This window comes from Apteryx mantelli, chromosome 2, assembly GCF_036417845.1.
Source record: "Apteryx mantelli isolate bAptMan1 chromosome 2, bAptMan1.hap1, whole genome shotgun sequence".
In the NCBI taxonomy this organism is placed as follows: Eukaryota; Metazoa; Chordata; class Aves; order Apterygiformes; family Apterygidae; genus Apteryx; species Apteryx mantelli.
Window position 1 is genome coordinate 57599143 of NC_089979.1, and position 23247 is coordinate 57622389.

Below are 23247 nucleotides of genomic sequence, written 5' to 3' on the forward strand. Positions count from 1 at the left end.
TTTTCTAATTGTTGTGGAGGTTCCAGAAGCTCAGAGAGCTAGCTGAGGTTTCTTTCATGTCTCTGCTTGCTGTTCACTTTAAGAGCAGAGACTCCCCAGAACAGACAGCTTAGTCTGGGGAAGCTTTTTGTGTGAAATTAAAGACAGTGTCATAATGAATATTTATACAGGAATGAATTGAGGTTGCACAGAGAAAGCACAGTTCTGTGACTTAAAAGAAATGTGGTTCACGATAGATGCATACATTATTCACAAACAAAACAAGATCAGAGTCTTTTAATAGAAGAGTCCATGAAGCCACATACTTTCCCTCTGCCTGGATCAGGTCTAGAACAAGCAGGACTGCCCCATCTCATTGAACTAATCTGCTATGGCTTTCTGCTCAGTAATTGATTTTGTGCAAGTTACAATTTTTAAAGGGTTGTAACTCGATCAAATTTAAGCAGATTTTCACAGGGCAAAATCCATATCCGTAACACAAAAAAACTACAAATTCCTGATTCAAAGGTGGTTTAACAACCCTTTTAAAGAAATCCTTACAAAAATACTTTAGAGAGATTGTTGGGAACCTCATAGATTTACTATTCAAATTCCTTTAGAGGTAGCAACAAACTAAAGGCTACACAGAAATTAACCAGTTATACCTGTGAAAACAGAGTATTATATTATCTGATACCACTGCTGAGCATGCAAAAAGTCCAATTTGCTGTGCTTTGCTTCTACCCATTCCCCCTGTTTTGTACAGTACCACAGAAAATTACCTTCTCCCACAATTTACATTTTAAATCTCTTTCTATTTTTTTCTTACTTTATATGCTCAGAACCCAGCTTTCAAGCAAACTGACCTATTTTTTTCTTTTTTTGGTACTTGGAGTAAATTCCCTTAAGCTTGTCTATTCCAACATCATTTAAAATGTCTTCTATATATTGGTAATCACTTCTCCTAAATCAAAAAGAACTATCACAACTAGTACAAGAAAGATAAACTATTAGTCCTTCCAAAAGTCAACAAAATGTTTTAACACTGCAACTATATGTTTTTCATTAAACTCTTTCTGAAAATGGCTGATGCATTTTGGAATTAAAAACAAACAAAAACTTTCAGGCCAAAACAGGCTTCAGCAGGAGGAATTTAGCCAATCCAACTTGATACAGTTATAAGCAAATGAAAATGAGATCTAATAAAGGGATGTGAAAGGCAACTTTAATATATGTGGCATTAACAGCCACACTTATAATAAAATCTACATCCTTTATTCTTTTATCATGAGTAGCAAACTAAAACCATGCCTTAGGACCTGACAAATTGTTTACAATATTTATATCAAACAGGCTACAGGAAAGCAGTGGTAAATTATTTCACTGCTAGTATGCTTAGCTATCACAAGAAGGAAAAAAAATACTATGGTGATGAATGAGTAAAATTAGGTTTAGATAACTGTTGCTTTACAGTTATTAAGTTTGTAGCTGAATTCCCACTATAAGCCTGATTTTGGTCCCACCTTAAGAATTTTCCAAACTCAGGAAAAGTGGCATATAAAGATTGTGGTTAAGGTTGGAGTTATTCTGTGAAACTAGAGGTAATTTTTATTTATTTATTTATTTATTTATTTATTTGTAGCTGACACAAGTCTGTTATAGAAACTAGAAGGGTTCACTGTAGTCCAAAACAATTTGCCTATGTATTCTTGATTTACTGCTCTATCAGCAAAACAAAACAGAAGTTTTAAACAGCGTGCTTAAACATGATTTATGAGATTCAAGTAGCTGAGATTTTCAAGGGTCTAGTGAGCACTAGGTACCAGCAGTTAAAATTGGCTCCCTAAATTACTAGTATTTTAAATACTTACAACAAGATAGATTGTCAAGCTATTTTTTCTTCTCTGATAGGTCTGGATATAACGCTGGGAAGGAGAGGCTATAGGAAGGAGAAGCTATAAATCTCCTTATCTCCTGTAAAAGACATGGAGAGGAAAGACAGCCTGTGCATTCATACACAGTACAAAAATTAATATACTCATACATTTCCATACCTTTTCAGATCATCTGCAGGTTTAAGGCATCTCTCAAAGAGAAGACCAAGTGGAAAAAAACAGTTTTCTTTTTGTCATCTGTCTTCAGACTTCCTGAAATTTGCAGGAAGTCAAGAGACTTATGCTAGCCTCTGTACCCTTCACATACAGAAGATTTGTTGGTGTAGATGTGCTTACTGATAGGCTTTATATGAGAGACACTAAACATAGATTCCAGCCTTTAGGGAGCAAAGCATATACCAAACAAGAATATTATTTCTTTTATTCCAATATACCAGTAATGACACAGTAGGACAGTGTAGGCATATTATGTAGACAAGCAGTTTGGTGGTTATTATAAGCCATAAGAACAAAAATAATAATATTTACACCACAAGAACAAAGTCGTTTTTTGATAAGTGCCTAACAAAGAATATAAGAGATGTCTATCATCTAACGAAAGCTGGCTACATCCTGGACCCTTTTTCTAGGAAAATTAACCTCAGTAGGAATGTTGTCTAAGCAACTGCAAATATAAACAATTTATCACAACACATGTTTCTCTGCAATATTTTTACTTCTGTCACATAGCTTTCCTCTTTAATAAACTCATATACCTTGCAACTTCTTCAATAATCATCAGTGAAGTCCTAAAAAATCTTGAGGAAAAAATGTCAAAATCATTTAGAAAGAATACTCCAGTGGAAGTTCCGAATATATAGTTTCTGAATTCTTCTACTCTGATCAAGATACAGAAAAAATAGTAACACAAAACAGTTGTCAGAATATGGATAAACTCTTTATATGCAGTTTATATTTATATCGATAAATTCTTAGTAGTCTGCAGGGACTAATCATAGCAATGAGAAGAAGATAAAGAAATTTCCAGCTCCAGGAAAGTTTCTCTTTGACTTTGATATTCTTTCCTTATCAAACTTCTTACAGATATTCATTTAACTGAGATCTCTTTAATTCCACACACTTCAATTTTCATGGCTACTGCAGTTACACATTTCAACAGTTAAACATTTGTTTAAACCTGATTCCAAACACTCATCTCTTGTTTAAGCTTTGAAACATTGTATAAATCTTAAAAAACTGCGTAGCTGAGGAAACCATGCTAAATCAAAATTGTTATAAAACCAGAAAAGTAATACAATTATCTTCAAATCAAGTGTTCATAAGAACTGTATAAATTCTACTACTTTTTAAGAAAGGGGAAAGATGCTTCTTTGTAGGAATAATAATTATATATTTACTTACTAAAATTATATTACTCTTTGAAGTTGAGCCATCTTGTGGACATATCTAGTTGCTGCATACGATTGACTGACATCTCCAATTATATATTTCTTAGGTGGAACGATACACTGGAAGGAACAAGAAAACTGTTCAAAGTGTTTTGCTTCAAATTCAAATCTAACTACATCTATCTATCTATCTATCTATCTATAAGTATGTATGTATGTATATATTTATTAATTTCAGTTAACATAATGAGAATGATAGGTAATTAGTATTGTTGAAAAACTAAGCCACTTGTTAAGCACAGATTTGGATGCCCATCCTTAGAAAATGTTGAGCGAAGTATTGTTACTCCACAAAAGGTTCTCCAGAGTTCAGATCAGAAAACTGCATCCTACTGACTTTCTCACTTTAAAATATTGAATTCCCAGTCCACCATAATCCATAAAGAGTGATGACCACTATTCTTTTGGAAAAAAGAGTAGACAAGCTGCTTATTGTTGTTTATTAGAGGTCATAAAAAAAGAAATAAGAATACTTTCCCCTCAAAACCCAATTCATTCTTGTAGGTCACTGAAGGACCTTTCAGTGGATGAACCATACATCGTTCAACATTTTATCAGGGTAAGTATCTAATGTTCAGCTGAGTGGACTGTTTTTCAGGGGTGTTAACTATCCATAGTTCTATTACATTAGTTGATTTATAAATAATTTTGAAATATTAATCTCATTTTACAGTGTATATTCTGTCAGATCTCCTCTGTAACCCTGAATATATCACTCACGTTCCCTGTTATTCACTGAACATACTCTGTGCATGCCTAGAAGCATTTTGTGAGAGGAAATTTGACTTAATCTGAACTAATTTGACCAGATTATGGCATTTCTTTTACTATTTGAAAAGTAGCTTATGATTCTGCAAATGCTTTTGTATGCACCTAGCTCTAAGGATCACCTTCACAAAACTAAGTCTGTGCATTGACATTTGGGCCTCAAATATAAAAATCTTAATTCTCACCATTATTTCAGTACTTTCTTCATGGTTTTATTGCATTTTTGGATGAGTAGCAAATTAATTGTACATTGTCATGTATAGGATCCTAGTCATTCAGTCCAGATTGCACATTTAGATTCTGCTTATCTAAATTCCTTCTCTGCTTCTCTAGCTCCTCAGCTAAAGGCACTCATCTTTCATTCACAGTCTAAGAGATGGTATACTATTATGGTCCATAAAAAAGTCAGCTGAGTTTCAGTCAAGACACAGTTGTGTTGCAATAGAGGTGAAATATCCTCTCCTGTTATGTAACCATTCATATATTTTGCAAACAGATTGCAACCAGGACACTATATAATCAAGTATTGAAACATATAATAGAAATAGCAGCTACTGGATTCATTTCACAGAGATAAGGCATCTGTTCAAATACTTGGTAAGCATTTTGAAGGGTATAAGACAAGAATGTCTACAGTGCGCTGGCTCCTGCTAATATTTTCACTGGCAAAATTTCCTTTGTGTGGTGAAATAACAGACAGTTGATGCTTTCAGTTAAGAGGCATCTATTTATTTTATTTTAATGTAGGGGATTTTTTTCAGTGAATTCCTAAATACATATTTTACGAGATGCTCATTAAATTGTTTGACATGAATAGATCTGTCATAAACATAATTCTGTTTCCCATATCCAGAAACTAAAATCTGTGGCCAATTTGCTCTAATTCATTCATCATAAAGGACTATAGAAATTGTATCTCCCTTCATTTCTTCATATAGCAGGCTATAAATAGTGGCATCTATTAATATAACATAACTAGAAAAAGTTAGAAGCCAAAAACAATGACCTAATGCAACAGAGTTATTACAAAATCCAAAGAGGCATTGCATGCATGAAGAGAATCATTAATGCTCTTAAGTGCCAAATTAAGGTGTTATTTTTGCTACTATTACACTAAGGTATTCTTCAATCAAAATAGTGAATGTATGACCTTTAAGATTTAGAGACACATTGTTTCATCCAGTAACCATGTCCCCTAACAAGCAGGTAAAAAATTTTATGAAATATTACAGTAAAAAAATGCTGAGAAGATGAAGAATGCAGAGATGGAAGAAACTGAAGCAAAACCTCTCTGACATATTTAAAGCACTAAGCAGCAGACAGGGTAATCTGAATTTGTCCAAGACTTCTTGTCATTACGGTGGCCACTGTCTTTGAAACTGGCTGGATTCAGGTAACAGTCTTTCCTCTATGGCCTACAACAGCATGCTGTTGGAGTACTACTGTTGCAAACATTAAGCGAGAGAGAGATCAAATCTGAATATTGCCTATTATTTTCTCATACTGCTACATCCAAAGTCTTCCTCCCACTGCACAATTAGTCAGCGTGTGGGCGGGAAGTTGAATGTGTGTATAGGGAAGTGTGTACATGGGCTGCAAATTATGTTTTAGCTGTGGGGATGGCGGGCTTGTGGGAGCTGTATGAACGACTAAACGTACGTCTGCAAGGGGCTGAGGCCCGGCATTGCCTTGGGACACAGCACTGGCGCCCCGTCTCCTGTCCATGAAGGACCTAGGCCTCGGTGTCACCTCAGGACACAGCACTGGTGCCATGTCCCGGGGTCCATGAGGGACCTAGGCCTCAGTGTCGCCTCAGGACACAGTGCTGCTGCCATGTCCTCTGGTCCATGAAGGACCTAGGCCTTGGCGTCACCTCGGGACACAGCGCTGGCACCATGTCCCCGGTCCATGAAGGACCTAGGCCTCGGCGTCACCTCAGGACACAGCGCCGGTGCCCCGTCTCCCTGTCGGTGTGGGCCCGGGGCCCAGGCCTTGTGGCAGCAGGCGCCCCGTGCCCCCCGGCCCCGCTATGCCCCCCTGGGCAGCCCCTGGGGCCTCACCCTGGCCGCGGGGCCACCCCGGGCGCCCCCTTGGGCGTGCAGAGCCCTCGGGGCGCACAGGGCAGGAAGACGCGGAGGGTGGCCGGGGGCAGAGGCGGTGGCGCCGGCAGCGGCCTGTCGGTGGGAGAAACGCTGGGGGCGGCGGCCGCGCAGGAGGGGCGCACCCCGGGCATCGGGGGAGGCGTGTGTGTGTGTGTACGTGTGTGTACGTGTGTGTGTGTGTGTGTGTACGTGTGTGAGTGTGAGTGCGCGCGGGCGGAGCGCTCGCTCGCTCGGCTCGGCTCCCCTCCCCCGGCGGCGCGCAGTGCCTGCGCGGTGGGCTCGCGCTGGGGTATTTACGGTAAGGTGGACCCAGCGGTGGCAGCTCGGTGTCAGGTGATCGGTGCCGAGGAGCCGCCGCCGCCCGGAGAGGAAAATGCAAGATGGCCCGGCGGGGCCGTGAGGGGCTCCGCGGCGCCCCCTCCCCGCCCGCGCCCCCCGCCGCCGCCCCGGCGCGCAGGGCCGGCGGGAAGCGCTGAGGCCAGCGCCGCCGCGCCGCAGCACGTCCCCGGCGGGGGCACCGAGCCATGGGGCTCTGCTACAGCCTGCGCCCGCGGCTCTTCGGCGACGCCGGCGGCGGCACCGGCGGCGGCGGCTCCATCTCCGGCGCCGCCGCGGAGCCCGAGCCGCCGGCGGAGCCGCACGCGGCCGCCCCGCCGCCGCAGCCCCTGGGCGCCCCGCGGGGCGGCGGCGGCGGCGGCGAGGGCGCGCTGCTGCGCCCCGGCGGCAAGCCCGGCGGCGAGGCGGACGGGCCGCCGCTGCTGCTGCAGAACGGCGGCGGCGGCGGCGGCGGCGGCGGCGGAGCGGCCCCCGAGCGGCCGGCGCTGCCCAAGCCCGGCGGCCCCGGCGGCGGGAAGGCGGCGCGGCAGCCGGCGCCGCAGCAGCCGCCGGCGCTGCAGAGACCCTGGGAGAAGCTGCGGCTGGAGGAGCGCGAGGCGGAGAAGGAGGCGAGGAAAGTCAGCAAGAGCATCGACCGGGCGCTCAAGGAGCAGAAGCGGGAGTACAAGCAGACGCACCGCCTGCTGCTGCTGGGTACGTGTGTTTGTGTGTGTGTGTGTGTGTGTGTGTGTGTGTGCGCGCGCGGGGTGCGCCGGCCCCCCGGGGCGGGCAGGTGCCCGGCGGGGGCCCCTCCCCGCCGCCCCCCGGGCCCCGGCGCCCTCTTTTGTCCGCCCGCTCCCGGCCCGGCCTCGCCCTCCGCCATCCCCGCCCGGCCCGCGCTCCCCCCCCGCTCCGGCGGGTTTCCACCTTCTTTTCCCTTCTCCTCCTCCTCCTTTTTTTTTTTTTTTTTTTCCCCTCTATCCTCCCTCGCCGTCTGGCTCTGGTTTTGCAATGGAGGATGTGATCTGAGCTGGTCCCGCAAAGGCGGGGAGGCAGCGGGGGGCTGCGTCGCCCGGCGCTGTCGGCCTCGGGCAGGAGTTGTGCTAGCGCCTGAGGAAATGGGAAGCTTTTTTTTTTTTTTTTTTTTTTTTTTTTTTTAAGGCCTTGCATAAAATGTGTGCCCAGTGGATGCTCCTCCTCTGGCGTGTGCAACCAGTGATGGTGTAATGGGAAGTGATAGTATGGGCTTGTGGCTCCGAAAGATGAGTGCTGCTGTGCAATAGTCTCCTTATTTGAAGCGGCAGCAATCAATATAAGGGGAAATACATGGATATAAGTATGTATATTCCTGACGTGTACAGGCTTTGCTTCAAGATGTATTCTTCAGCTGTTGGCTCTAAAAGTCTTTTTTTTTTTAAAAAAAGGTAATTCATCAGCTTTTGTCCCCTGTTCTCTGAGGTGTTATGTGTGGTCTGCTGTTGCCACTGCTCTTTCTAAGTATTAGTTAATAGTCCTCTCCAGAGGCTTTGTACCAGCTGATACATTTACAGTATGAAAACCACAGGGGTATCTAATACAAGCATCTCATTTCCTGCAGGAAACAGAACAGTCATACTGCAGGGTTTTTTTATGGTCAAAGCAGAGGGCTTATTTGGCCTCTTAACTGTGATCATAAATCTGTAATTTCTGCTAACATGGAAAAACTGATTTACTTTTGTATTAGCTTGCTTTGCACGTTTTGGTAAAATTCTGTGGTACATAGTTTTGTTGCTTATCTGTGTGTATTCCAGATTTGGGGTAGTCATACGTTTTTATTTATAAAGCTGTGTTTCCATGTTATTGGATTCCTTCGTTCCTCATGATGGATGAGGGGAGGAGAAAATATGAAATACAGCAGTGCACAAAAGGTATAAGCAGTGTTTGCCAGAACTGTAGTCCTCCATTTCTAAAAATAAATCATGAGCTTTGTTATCCATAAAATACCAGTTTGTAGGATACCAGTACAGATCGTAGAAGGAAAGAGGAAAAAGATGTAATTCCTGCTCCATGGGATTCATAATATTCTGGGTAAAATGCTTCTTCTGATACTTGAACTGGTCTGATATTTAACTCTAAAACTTCAAACATTATATTCCCTTAAAAAAAAAAGCTTATTTTGGAGGTTTCTCTTCCCCTGATCTCTGAAAGCGTGTTGCCAATATGGCTATGAGAAGGCAAAGACTGGTTGGTAGTCTTCCTCTAGAGAGCAATGTAATTGCTTGAACAAAAGGATCCTAACAAATAGATACTGTGTGTATTCAGTAACATGGGTGGTTGTCATAGTAAACCAGAGCAGTAAACACCTGTTCAGGAACCGTGCAATTTAAAAAATAAACCAGCTCCAGTCCTCAGCACCCTAAAAGTAACTGAACGCTCCTAAGACACGTTTAATACAATATTTGATGCAAATAGTATCATGCTCACAATATATTCTCTGATCTCTATATCGCAGAGAGGAAATGCTGGATAAGTGTTTCATCCCCAGCAGATCAGGGCCTGACATGAATGTTAGATTTGGATGTAGGGAGAGTTGCAAGTGCTTCGTGTTGCTGTTTCCAAGGTGGACAGTCTGCTCTAGATAAGAAAGAAATATTTAGAATTAGAAAGATTTGTCAGAGAAGCAGTAAAGTAAAATTGCGTTACAGAGGGTAACCGTTTTCAAACAGCCTGGCATGGAGGAAAGTACACAGGATGTACAAAAAGGTCTTTTAGAATAAAGGTCATTATCATGTTGGTACTTTATAGCAGTCTGAGTGGTAAATAACTTGATCTCTGTCCTGAAGATCCTCCTGACAGAGTGAACATAAACACGTACCTTTGCTATGAAGAGGAGGAAAATTTTTATAGAATAACATGGGGGAAATGGTGAATGCAGTGACAGCAGAATAAACAAAGTTGAGCAACAGGGTTTTTGGTGTTTTTTTTTTTCTTTAATGAAAGTTTGTAAATAATAGCTTCATTTTGGTTTGTTATTATATGTCTTTTGTTTGTCTCTCTGTGATGAATAAGGCTGTATGGGGACAAAAGGAAAGAGTGAAAGAGTTTGTGTATGTGAACTGGGGCAGGTTTAGAGGAAAAATCCGATGCATGTTTTAAGGAACTACTAGTATTATGCAGATATCAAAAGGGTATGCAAAATAAATACACTCATGTAGAAATACTAATAATCTCTAGCATCACTAAATAAGTGTTACATTAGAAGTTTCCTTCTATAAACACTTGAAAATGACCTTTCCCTAAAAGTGCACTGTAATATTTTCCACAATAATTCTCCATTTATTATATCAAATGAGAACAGTCAGCTTTGTGATCAGCTGTTCATAAAATTATTTAGATATCATGAATTCTTAAAGACTTTTTTTAGTGTGTGTTGGTAAATAGCTCTCCCAGAACACGTCCTTGCTTGTTGTAGCTTCCCCACTGCAATGTCTCAGGCTTCACGTGTCGGGCTGAGCTCCCCACTAACCTACATTCAGAAGCACTTAATGTGTTTTGTCATAACCAGTAATTGTGGAAAGGGGGGGGGGGGGGGGTTGTAAGGCTCATTGTACTTGAGATCAGATAATATGTGAGGTACATACAAGGAGGTACATCTGTATCGGATAACTATAGGTGTGAAGCAGGGGCTGTGCTGGCGTACTAGCTTGTACTGGAATAACAGCAAATGCCATTTATTTGTTTTCTCTTCTGCACCCAGAATGAACTGACATAAAATGGAAACTTGCTTTCAGTTGTGGTTGGTTGTTTCTTGTTTAGTGTCCATTTTAAAAAGAGGAGAAAGAGCTGGAACCTTGCCTTCAATCCTGTTCACAGTTTCTTGTCTATTTTTTTTTTTCTTCTGTCATTTATTTTTATAAGAGAAAATGTAAATCTATGCAGAATCCTTTAGGATGCTTTTGCTGACCATGAGATGAGGATTTTTTTAAGCATGCATATGTATTTCACAGACTTACAGGCTTTGGTTTTGTCTTGTGTTGTGTTTTTTGGTTGTTGTGGGTTTTGAGGGTTTGTTCTTGGGTTTTAGGGGGTTTGTTTGTTTGTTTTCTTTTATTCCAGAAAACTGAAAACATTTTTCTCTACACAGTTTTTGCTGGTGACTTCCTAGAAATTGTACAAACATTACAAATCACTTTATGGAATCAATTTAAATTTCTAGCTTCTATTCTTGAATGTTAAACTATTTTGGGGGTAAGTGAGGTGAACAGGGGTTGGCTTTAGACAAGTACTAGCCATAGTAGTATAATTAAGAAGTATAATAGTATAGCATAGTAGTATAATTCAACATGTAATGTTGAAGTGAGCTGAAGGTGGGGTGCGAGTCCAGATAACTTCTCTCTCTCTCTCTCTCTTTTTTTAATGTTTTTCACAAAATCGTTATTCCTAGATTGTCTTCTTCCAGTATCTTCCGACTCCCATTTCTCCCTTTCCTCTGACTCTCAGTGGCCTTACTAACTTTGGCTGACTTTCTCAAACAGAACTCGTTTTTCTGCACTTCCCTGCTAAACCGAAACTGAAAGTTCTTAAAGTAAAAGCTTTTCTACTCAACAGAAACTGAAAGTAATGATAGGGATTGAGAAAGGGAAAATGGAAATAATCATTTTCTTCACTTAACAGATCCTGTAGCAGTTTACATGATATTTGAGTTGATAGTGAAATTTAGACGTTTGATAATATTTACATACAAAATCTATAAAACATAGAAAGAAACATATCTCAATTTAATTCAAGGAAATCAAGCAAAGATGTCAAGCTTGAAAAGTTCCTAAGCAGCAGATCACTGAAAGCGCAGAACTCTTTAATACAATCTTTTAAACAATTTAATATTGTTTTTTACCTTCTTCCCTAGGCACTTGCTATTGACAGTTGTCTGTATTAAGTTGTGTTGCAAAATGGATTTCTGCTTTGACAGTGGCTCTTAAATGAAAATTACAGTCCGTTTCTAAGTACATCAGCAAAAGGTATCAGCCAACCCTTATGTTTATCTTTCCAAAACCCGTCTAAGTATTAGAATTAAACTCTATGAATCCTATTTAAAGATAACTTTAATTCTCACTTTTAAATAGGACCAATTCTTGCTTATTGATAAATATCCAAATTTAGTTTAACTTGATGTGCTAAGATGCTTTCTCTGTGCCTGCATAAGGCTGTGCACATGGGGCGTTTCTGCCACTGCCAGAGACGATGCCCTGGGCTGTATCTGAGCCGGGCCCCATCGCTTGCGTTCCAGGGCAATGCACGCTCTTGCTGCGTCCTGGATACGCATGCCTCATCTTTACAAAAAAAGCTTATTGTTCCATGACGATAGATTTTTAGGATCCTTACAGCCAGGTAGTTATAGCATAGGCCTGGAGGTGTAGTTGGGAAATTTTCAGGACTTTGAGGTAATGGGCTGCAAATACTGATCAATGTAATAAAGTAAATGGATTTTATAATCCCAGTCCTTTGCATCATTCTACTGTCTTTCCAACTGCTGTTCTGCTTTTATTGTAACTTATGGCATTGTATGAAGGGTTGTATATATACTCTTCTCATATGAGGCAACTGATAAGCAAAAGTAATCAGGACGTGTTGGGTTTAGTTCTTAATTTCATTTTTTTTAAGTGTACTGAAAGTGGTCTTTGATTTAAAACACTTACCTTTTTTTCTTCTTCTGTAGATGACTCAATATTTGTATTCAGCTTTTGTTTAGTTGTCTAAACTCATTTCTGTTCTTTGATTAACTTTGCTTATTTTCAGATTACTTAATATTTAAGGAAAAACAAATACACTTTTGTTCTATCCTGTGTTAAGTATAGTGATGTTGGGAGGCTCTAACAGCTGTGCAAAGATGAATTTTGCAGCTATTGCTTATGCAATATGAACTTTCCATTATTAGGAATTAGGTGTGTATTCTGCAAGTGTTTATTGTGGCATAGACACTAGCCAGTTTGCTTAAGAAAGATACTATTTTTGTCATTTTAAACTCACATTACAATTGTAACTTCTCCACTAGGGAAACTTTATGTAAAACATATAGGTCTGTGCATTTGGTTCCCTTTCCTCTTGCCTTTATTCTTCAGTTTAGAGGAAAATAATTTGGGAGATTAGATACAGTTTGAAACTTTGTTCCCATGTTCATCCCTTACTGCTCTCCAGTCCCAGAGCCCTTATGCATTCCTTGAATGAATGTTCTGAGGTTTTTGGTGGGTGTTTTTTTTCGATCTCCAAGATAGCTATATGAATAATAACTATATTTGCGGTGGGAGAAAGTTTTCATTCTAGCATCTCTGTCACAGTGAAACTATATAAATTTGGTAGAATGTTTACTAGAATGTATTTTGTTAGAGCACATCACTTTCTACAACTTACTTTTCAAGGCAGTTATGACTTGAACTTATTACCCAGCAGACTGGCTGAGCTGTGGGGAAAACCTGGCTCTCCCTCTGCTTACCAATTTTAACTTACTTGATAGCCATTCTGGAAATGTTTTGCTTCCACAAAATGATCTGGAAATGGTTTTCTCAATAGAAATCTGAATAATGGTAGAAAAACAGTGGTGCAAGTAGGGTAACAGCTGTCACTTGCCCCTCAATAGAAGGGATCAAAATTTTTGAGTTACCATTCTGCACTGGGGAAGTCTTAATTTCCAAAAGTTCTGTATGGTTTTGATCTTTTGTTTGTTTGTTTGTTTTTGTTAATGTCTAGCAAGACACTCTTTTTATAGTAGGTGCCTGATGGGTTAAACGGATCATTAAAATGAAGCACATGTTATTCAGCCAGTAAAGTGGTACCACATTCCAAAAGAACTCTAAAGCTCTCTGTCTTTCCATTGAAGACGCAAATTTATTTTGAGAGATGAAAAATGTACATCAGTAGTTATTACTTAAATTGTTCTTAATAAAAAATGTTCTTTAGTACTTAGTTAAAATTGTTCAGTTATAGTTAAGGTATACTGCTTTGCATGATTCTTCTAGCTTGTGAGGCATTTGATGTGCTGCAGTAATCAACATATCTTTAATTTTATGGGCAGAAGCTTGGTCTTACTGTTCCACTATCTGTTACTGCCTGACACAACCTGTTTTAAATATTGTGGATGTTTCGTCTTATGGCCAAAAATACCATAAACCAATAAGCCTGCTTTTTTGTTTTTGTTTTTTTTTTGTTTTGTTTTGTTTTCTTTTCTTTTTAATATTCAGAATTACAGAGCCTGGAGGAAATGCAGTCTCATACTTGACCTGTGTATGTCATATTCACACCTCCTCCAAAAGCAGATGAATGTTTAGCAAACTGACTAGCAATGTTTGATATTATCCCTGTAGCACTGTATAACTGCAGGTGAAACTCCTGTCTCTCATGACTTATATGCACATGAATATTGAATAACAAGTTTAAGGACTTAAGATATTTGCCTGTCTGGATAAACTGCATTAAACAGGAAGGACTTGCTCTGTGAAACTAGAATAGACAAGAAGTAGCTAAGAAAGGGGACTTTTGTTTTGGCGAGAGGGGGTCCTTTTTCTGCTTTTCTATGGTTGCATGCAAAGCATCAAAAAAAATCCAAGAAAAACTGTATTAATGCTCTTAACATAAGACATAACATCAATCACCTGTAGTAAAAGATGTTGACTGTTAAGATCACTTTGAACTCAAACTTGACTTGCTTCCTTACAATCTGGTGTTTTACATTTGTTTGTTTTTAAAGTTAAGTTTAAAGAATTATGAATTCCACTTATGTTTAATTGAATGTTAAGTTTCAAGATTGAGAAATTATTCTTTCCCAAAATACTGTAGCAAGTCAAATTCAGGTCATTTTAAATGTTGTACTGATATCTTTTATCTTTGTTTTAGCCAAGAATTTACATCATGTGGGAACAGGTATGTTTTGAAGCTTGTGAAACCATTTAAAAGTAGAAAGCAGGTTTTCTCAAACCTTTTTTAATTTAAACCTAATTTTCAAACCTTATTTTATTTTTCTATTTTTCAAACCATATTAATTTTAAGTAATTAGAAATGAAGAGTCCTTCCTTTACGCTAAGACAGGCAACAGCAGTCAGTTCAAGCTAATTCTGCTTTAGAAGCTGCAGAAAAGGAAAACATTCCCCTGTGATTTGGGTTAGTGCACACAATGGAGAAAAGTAGCGGGCTGGAAAATATCTGTAATAACAATCTGACAGTATATTGAGTTTCCACTTTTTGCAGGTAGCATTTCCCCTCCCTCCCCCCCTTTTCAATTAATTATTCCCTTTTTGAGGCATGTAATATACTCTGCATTTAATTTTTGTCATATGTGGATTAAAATGGATAAAAACACTTTTATTTTTCCATCATGAGGAGTGAAGGCTACATTAAACTGCCAGAAGTGTGGATGATCGTGGATCCTTTTTCTTCCAAGCAAGGGTACTTTATATGAAGCAACTCAATATTTTATTTAAAATTGTGATGAATGTTGCTGGAGGCATTACCAACTCTGTTACTCCATAATTAAGAGAATTATAGCATATCACTTATTCTGGATCCTGAAGCAAATGCAGAATGCATGATTTTATGCAGTGCCTTCATAATAAAGACCATCTTTGTTTTCTTGAACACCTCACATGTTGAGAACTAAGCTACAACAAAAGCAAGTTGCTTTATTCTTCAGTGAGAGCTCTCATTCATATTTCACATGCTTTAATTCATGTCGACTTCCTATTTCAGATAATACCCTTTGAGTTATAATAGTATACACACACATACAGGACCACTGAAGTTCTTGTAAAACATGGTATATCCCCATGAGAAGTCCAGGTGGGTAAACTTCAGCATTCAAGAGTGTACAAGTGGATATTATCCTGGCGTATCTCATGGGCTTAAACCTTCACGAGAACAGAGCAAGTGTAATGTATTCTGTAAAGATTTTTTTTCTTCCCCTCCCCCCCACCCCGTCTCACTGGACACTTGAATTACAAAATAAAGTTACCGTGTTATCTTCTGCTTGTTCTAAGCTTCCTGTACTTCTCTAATTCATCCTCTAGGAGAGATATGAATGAGATATTAAGCATTTCCAACATATGTGCCAGGCTTTGTATAAGACCACAAAAAAAAGAAATTTGTTTTTACAAGCGGTAAGCCTAAGATGCAGGAGAATATAATAATTTGTATATGCAGAAATAACCAGTTCATAATCTAATGAGGTGTGGGTGGTGTGTTTGGTTGTTTCTGTTTTTCATTTTTTTATACACCTTTCTAAATGGCAAGATATTCCAGAAGAGTTTGTTTTTCTTTTGTTTTTTTTTCCCCCTAATCATTTAATCACCTAGTATTAAAAATGAACAAAGAAAAAATCCTTGATGTGTACAAGATGGGTGGGTTTTTTGCTTCAGCTGTACTTGAGAACAGTATAGTATGTTAGAATTTTTGTGTGATGCTATGCAACATTGTCATGCATAAACAAGCAGGAAAGCAGCAATAACAATCATCTATAACTGAAGGTAACTTTCGCATCATTTTACACACTGGATCTACTGACTTGTAAGCATTGCTTAATGCAGAACATTAGCTGTTCAAATTGTTTTGCTTTTATTCCTTTAAAGTATTTCAGTGAAGAAAAACAGATGGGAACTACTAGACAATGATTCTGGCTCACACTGAATAGTTGATCTTCCTTTGATTTTAATATCTTGAAAGAAAAACAGAAATCTCAAATTTTTTAGCATATTTGCATATGCTTAAGAAAAAATCACCCTTCAGACATGTAAATTCTGATTGCTTTGGTTTGTTTAGCAGAACTGAATTTCAGGTTCATATTGGTCTGGACTATCTCTCTTTATAGATGAAATTGTGATGGGAGATCACAATGTTTTGACTCTTGAAGAATGACTGGGTAAAAACTACATTTAGATAACTATCGTGCATTTGGCCTTTTAGTAAATACATTTCTGTTCTTGCATGTAAGAGTATTTTGAGCAGCCTTAAACTTATTGTGATTCTTCATTGCTGTAGAGCATTGTTTCTCTTAGTTGAAGGCTGATACAGAAGAGTAGAGGTGCATTTGACTTAGTGTTTCCAGATTTCTTGCTTTTAGATCAGGAGCCGTAGCAATCATGATGAAGCTTCTCTAAGCTTTAAGTGCACCCTGTTTAAGACTGTTGTTCCAAATTCCAGTGCTGCTTCTTTGGGTTTTCTTATTCTCCTTGGTGCAGTATCTGGATTCATAAGCTTGTCCGTGCAGTCTTTCCAACTTAATAACTGAAATAGTACAATTGTACTATGTTTTTAAACAGGAAAACAGCAATAATATTTAAGGAGGTAACATACGCATTCCTAGGACCTTCTGCATTTTACATCATCTTGAGGCGAGGATGTTGACTCACTAGAGAGGAGGGAAAAAAGAAAAACACTGAGAATGGTGCCTGACTTGCTATGTGCAGAGTTCTTCTCTGTCCGTGGATTCTGAGTGCAGGTGTATGTCGCCTGGTCTTTAAACCTCCAGGGATGGAAGAAGAGCTGGGCCAGGGAAAAGCTGAAAAGGAGGAGAGAATAATTTGTTGGTACTTGAACTCACTCCTGACTTGAGGAAGGAAGAATCATTTGAAGAGCAATCCACTCAGCCATTTAGCAATAGGCCTCATCTAGTTAAAAAGGATCCATGCATATGCGGTCTGTCTGTCAGAAATTGAAAAATACTTCGCAGCATCTTAGGAAAAGCTAAAGCCTTGCAGTAAAAGGTCAAAAACTGCCTTCCGAATAACTGTGTCACAGAAGGAACCCTCCCCAGCCCCCAGTCTTTCACAGTGCTTTGTGCTGTGACCACTACCATTGCTAGTGCTCCTGATCCAGCAGTTTCAGGAGATGGAAATACGGACTCTGCTCTGAATGGCAATGGGCAGACATTTCCCGATCATGCTGCCTCCCCATAAAGCTTCTGCCTAAGGTAAGAACAGGTACATGTCAATATCTGGTTCTGCTCTTGGGGATGAGGGGAAGCATTAATTATCTTAATACCACAGCTTTTGTGTCCAGGTTGCTTATCTGAGCAATGGCAGTGTCCACTAAAGTTCTCCTGTGCTCAGTGCACTTACTATATATAGACTGCGGGGGAGGGAGAACAAATATATAATCTTCTCAAGTCTAAACAGCATAATATCAGTGCACTTTTCTACATTGACTGTCATTGACATTTAACCTTTTCTTATGTGCGATATTCTGTTATCTAAGATGATGACTGAAAGAGTTTGAGAGCCAGTGTGGGGTTCTTTGTTTTGTTTCTTTTTTGTTATTGGGTTGGGTTTTTTTTCCCCCTTCTGGCTTCTTATTTAAAGTGAATCTAAAGCCTCTGGACACTTCAGATGCCATTCTGTAGTATCTCACTTTATTTGACCTGCAAAGAAACACACATCTTATTTAAAAGTAAGGATTTCTGCCATTGTTCGTTCTGTGTATTCTCTGTCCTGATAACCCTTTTAAAAGAGTAATTAGAAAATTACTTGAAATGACTGTTTACATGATGTGCAAAGAGATGAATTAATCTCTCTTAATCCTCTGTGGCAGGAAAATCAATTTAAAGATATTACTGAGTACCAAATAAATATACATAATCTTTTGAATTCAGTCCTGTATCCCCTAGCTCATTTCTCTCTAAAATTAGATTTATAATGACTTTAGTATTGGTAGCTGTTTTGTCAACATGAGCTAAGCAAACAGACAACAGAATAGATTTAAGGAATTTATAAATAAGTACACTGTAAGTGCAGAAGTGACCAGCAAGGTTTTCCATCGGACTCCCTACATGACCAACAGACCATTTAACTTTTCAGTAGTCCCTGTGCTCTTAATCACTAAGTTGTTTGAATATTAAGATGAATATTTGTAAGGTAATCTTCATATAAAGTCTTCAAGCAGTGATAATCTTTGGGACCTTATTTCAGTTCTGACTAGGATACATAATTTATTCCACCCACCAGATTCAAATTCTACTTGCTTGGAAGTCACAATATGCTTGTTTCCTTATGCTTGCTTATAATTGTAACTCACACTGTCTTTTAACTACTCCCTGGAAGAAAACAGATTTGAAAATATTCCCTAAAAGCTAAAACTGCTCTTCGCCTATTGCTCTTGCCTGAACTGTTTGTGTTTTTTCAGTATCTCAGAAGTGGACAAGGTCCACTTCTAGTGGTGTTTTTGCTGGTATTCTTTTACTTATTTTCCGCAGGAAGTATTGTCTCTATTTTCTGACCCAGTTCATCAGACAATATATAATCCTCTTATTATAGATTCAAGTCCTTCTGAAACTAACCTATAAAATTGTTATACCTGCCTCTGCTGGTTCTAGAGATATGACTTTGCAGTGGCTCGTTAAAGAGTTTTATTTGACAGTATACTGCTTATCCAGGGAGTCACTGATCTCCAGCACTGTTGTTCATCCACACATCAGTCTTTTGATCTGCTAGTTTTAGTCATGCTGATATCTCCAATCAGTGAGTAAAACTTCACTAATCCTGTAAGGCCCTCACTAGCAATACTGCAACTATTCAATGATTCACAGTTAGTGCTTGAAATCTATCTGTTAGACAATTCCTGATCCACTTAAAATGCAGCATATTGATTTTTTTTTTTCAGAATAACATCAGACATACATGTGTAGCTTATCTATAGTAGCAAATGTCTTATATTGACATAAGCCTTTAACTTAATCAACCATGTTTGTCATCAGTATCCCTCAAATATTTATTCTTAATTAAGCAAATGACTTGTTTATTACTGATTGATTGAACTTAGGTGGTAGGTACCACTTCTGTGCTTGATGGAACATGATTCCTCCCACTCTACCCCCCAACTGTGTGTAACCTAACTAATTACATCTCATACCTGGAAACTTTCTTCTGAGGTCTTCTTATTACTCTATGAAATAACTTCAAACATGGCTGACACTCTTTATGGTAATTTGCACTTTTGGTAATTTGCAGGACATACTCGGACTCTTCCCATAAGGAATTGTTATGGAAATATTTTAAAAAATAAATGATAGGATCCCCTTGTGAAGAAAGAGGACAAGAATCCTTTTTAAGAAATGGCTGTGTTGGCAAACACAAGATATTGTTAGCTGGTACTGTTTTAGAGGGAAGACCATAACCTAACATTTCTGGGTGAATGTTTTCATTAAACAATGAAGCTGATTATCCAAGACTTGTTCTAGCAGTGATCTGGTAGCTAGAAGAGCATTGTGCTATTATGGTATCTGGCAAAACAAACTAATTTTATTACCTTGAAGATATTTTGGACACAGCTGTATTTTGCTTCATCCATTCCCTCTCTCAAATATAGTCTGTGTTTTGAGTAGTACAAATTATTTACTTCCCTCTCCTTTTCTTAAAGATAGACAAGTTGCTTATTTGAACTGATATTTCAAAAAGCTGGAAATACTTTGTCAAGATGAAATATTAAGCCAGTTGAATAAATAGTACTACTACAGACCAGTACAGACCAGTACAGGAAAAAAGCTCTTGCTGTTTTTTATTTTCCTTCTTTTATTTGTTACTGTATGTGGAACGAAAATGTCTTCTATGCCATGCTGGATATCGAAAACAGTTGCTTTGCCCTTTTGGTCTTCAGATCAGGTGACTCCTGTTACTTTTTGCCCTCCTTGTTTATGGCTGGAAAATTACTGATCATTCAGGTTTTGAAATCATCTTTACCATAAGAGTCCAACTCAAAACATAAAGCTGTTAAATCCAAGCACTTAGCAAATTAAGTTTTATTTTTGGTGGGCTTTTTAGTGTCTTTGATTATTTTTGTAACAATTAGGAAAGATGACTAGTTACAAAAACTGCTTATAGGGGTCAGAATTTGGTTGTTGTATGGATAGCATGTTGGAAGTCAACTCCTGTTCCAGCCCATACTAAAAGATAGGCAGAGAAGTTCTTACCTTCATAATCCTCTTCTTTATTATGTATTATGTGAACAATTAAGTCCCTCTGAACACATTGAGGTATTTTCATTCTTTAGCTCATCCTAAATTCACAGTAACAATTATCTCAATTTAGAAAATACTTGACTGAATCCTTCATCACTTAATCAACAGTTTTTTCCTTCTTCTCAGGTATACACTCCTTTTTTAGAGCACTGGATGGCCTGAAAAGCTTTTTTTGACCCCTATGTATCGCTGACAATTTATTTAACATTTCAAAGGATGGCCCTTCCTCTGTGGGTGTTCTGGTAAATATTCTTGCTGGGACGAGGTCTTGTAGTATTTTAATTAACTCTCCACAGAGGGAGCCCTCCTGTGGAGGAAATGTGCATTTTCTTTAGAAAGGTTTTCTAAAATAGATCATGGGCATAAACTATGGAGTGGAAAAATTAACCTGAAATATAGGTGCAGTTGTGTTACTGTTTCTGATGTAGCAATTTATGTAAAGATCTGAAGTTGTAAATCAGTGCCATGTGCAAGTCTGTAAAAAGCGTTCTTACATGAAAAGCATAGTAAGTCCGGCTGCAGCTGCAAGAATCCCAGATGTGAACTGAACTCCACAGTGTCATCAGTCTGGAATTTACTGCTTGGGTTAGAAGAGGGAGCTGAGACCCCATGGCAAGGAGGAAAATGCTTTTCATAAATGTCTTATCTTTGAATGTCTCACTTTTCAGTTTGAATATGGTGTGCATCATCGGAAGTGCTTCAAAAGTACTGAGCAGGTTTTATCTCCCACCAAGTTCAACTGGAGTGAAATGGTCAGCACTGAATGTCTATACCTACATGAAGTATATTTTTCATTTTTATTTGTTTAGAGTTATTTTTGTCTCTTTGTACTGGGGACCTATTAAAGTTATGGTTGCAATTCTTTTGTTAGAATAGGGTAGGATTTTTTTTTTTTTTTTTAAGGGAGCTTTCATTCCGAGACTTAAAACTGAAAATGCAGATAGTTTCATGAAGCCCAGTGCAGTAAGCAATCTCTTGACTCAGTAGTAGCATGCTGCCAAATTTATTTAGATTTCAAAATGGCAGACTTCTTAAAATACTGACAGAATACTTATTTGCTTTTATTTTTTAATTTCCGTTGCAATGTTAAGTGTCCACAGATATCAAGCAAGGAAAACTTCAGCCTGAATGGTTAAACGCTAATAAACTAATCAACTAAAAATGGCATCTTGCAATGAAAACTATGGGAAGGCTCAGCTACAACCATTAGTATGGCTTCAGTCTAACTACAGTTAAACTGTCAAATACACATGCAAAGGTTAGGTATTACCAGCATGAAGGGTATCTATTCAAACTCAGTTCTCATCTTTTGTATATTTGCTTTATACCTACATGCATTATGTCTTCTTTAATTCCATGACTGCCTGTACTTCCTTCTTCATTCCTGACAGGGTTCCCACCTGTCTTACAATATAGAATAAATAATAGTAACTGAATAAGACATGTTGACTGCATATCATCTTTCTTCTTATTTTTCTTTTATTTTCCATATGTGGTATAGTTCTCTCATTGTATACAGAAGTTATTGGTATTTAATGTGAATTTTTCTAAGGAATTAACCACAGATGTGTTTACTGTTTTACAAATGGAACATCTAGGTAAAACAAGAACAAGATCAAACTTGTCACCTGTCATCTAAGTTTTAATTATTAGTTTAGATATCTACAGCCTGCTTTATTTGAAATTTCTAAAATTCTTAGAGAGCTGGTACACAAAGCTAGTACCCTGGGTTTCTCTATTGATATGTTGGTTCATGATTTCTAGCATTTCTGAAAACTGCTTCTCAAATTAAGTCACTGAAAATGAGGAACCTTAATGCTAATGCTGCAGCTGTACAGGAATTCATCTGATTCACCTCTATAGGAAAACTCAGCTTGGGCCAAACTGAACCTTTTGTACCATTTTGTATTTCCCAATATCAGCCTAACAATCTGAGCCCCTCAGATCCTGATCTGTTCCCTCCCATTACAGCATGAAAAATTCTTCAAATCTTAAAGTATACTGTTTTCTGGATCTCCTATCTAGAATCTCTTATTTCTAGTCCAGTGAAGAATGATGACTTGTAGCAACTGTTAACATCCTTTTGCCTCACTTCAGATAAGCAAGAGACCCACAATATAGCAGAGGGTATATTGGCAGCAGCATGCCATGTTGGGAAAACTGTCATGCTTTGCAAAGGTTATCAGACTGCGTTGGCAGTGCAGATTTTGATAACTGAAAAGTCTCTATCTGACCAGCTTTGGGAGCAAGAGGATAAGCAAAGAATAAAGGGAATCTTTCATTGCTCCAAGCAAAGGGCTCTGAACCTAGACAGATGGATAGTCATAGTCCTGTGAGGGAAAGCTTGATCCCTGCCCCTCACTGCTAATGCATGGCAAGAGTGCTTATGAAATGTTAAGAAACAGCTTGTTCATGCAGTCAGTAAGCTGATTTACCTCAAGTTGAAGCAGACTAGCAGTTAATGAATCGAGTATTTCCAGGATTTTCTTTGTATGATCAACCTCTTCCACAATGCTTTCTGCTTTAGTTTATCAACTCTGATGGTAAAACTGTTTAGGTAGTGGTACAATTTCTAGTATGGAACTTTTGTATAATTAATATGCCTGCCATTGATTCCCTACAAATGTGCACGACTATAAAATTACACTTCATAAATTTTTATTTGAGCCATACAAGTTGTGAACATATGTCAGCAGAGCACTTGATAACAATGAATATTGGAAATCCTGCATTCGTTAGTTGGAACAAACTAGGATCCAATTCCTATTCAA

At 38.8% G+C, this 23247-nt stretch overlaps 1 protein-coding gene across 1 annotated transcript in view; it reads left to right on the forward strand.

Annotated features, from left to right (window-relative positions):
• Positions 1 to 6716: 6716 nt before the first annotated feature.
• Positions 6717 to 23247, forward strand: part of GNAL (G protein subunit alpha L) — a 199073-nt gene continuing 182542 nt past the window's right edge. Inside the window, exon 1 of the mRNA XM_067290715.1 lies at positions 6717 to 7221. Within this exon, the coding sequence (XP_067146816.1) occupies positions 6717 to 7221 (505 nt within the window). The remainder of the gene's footprint in view (positions 7222 to 23247) is intronic.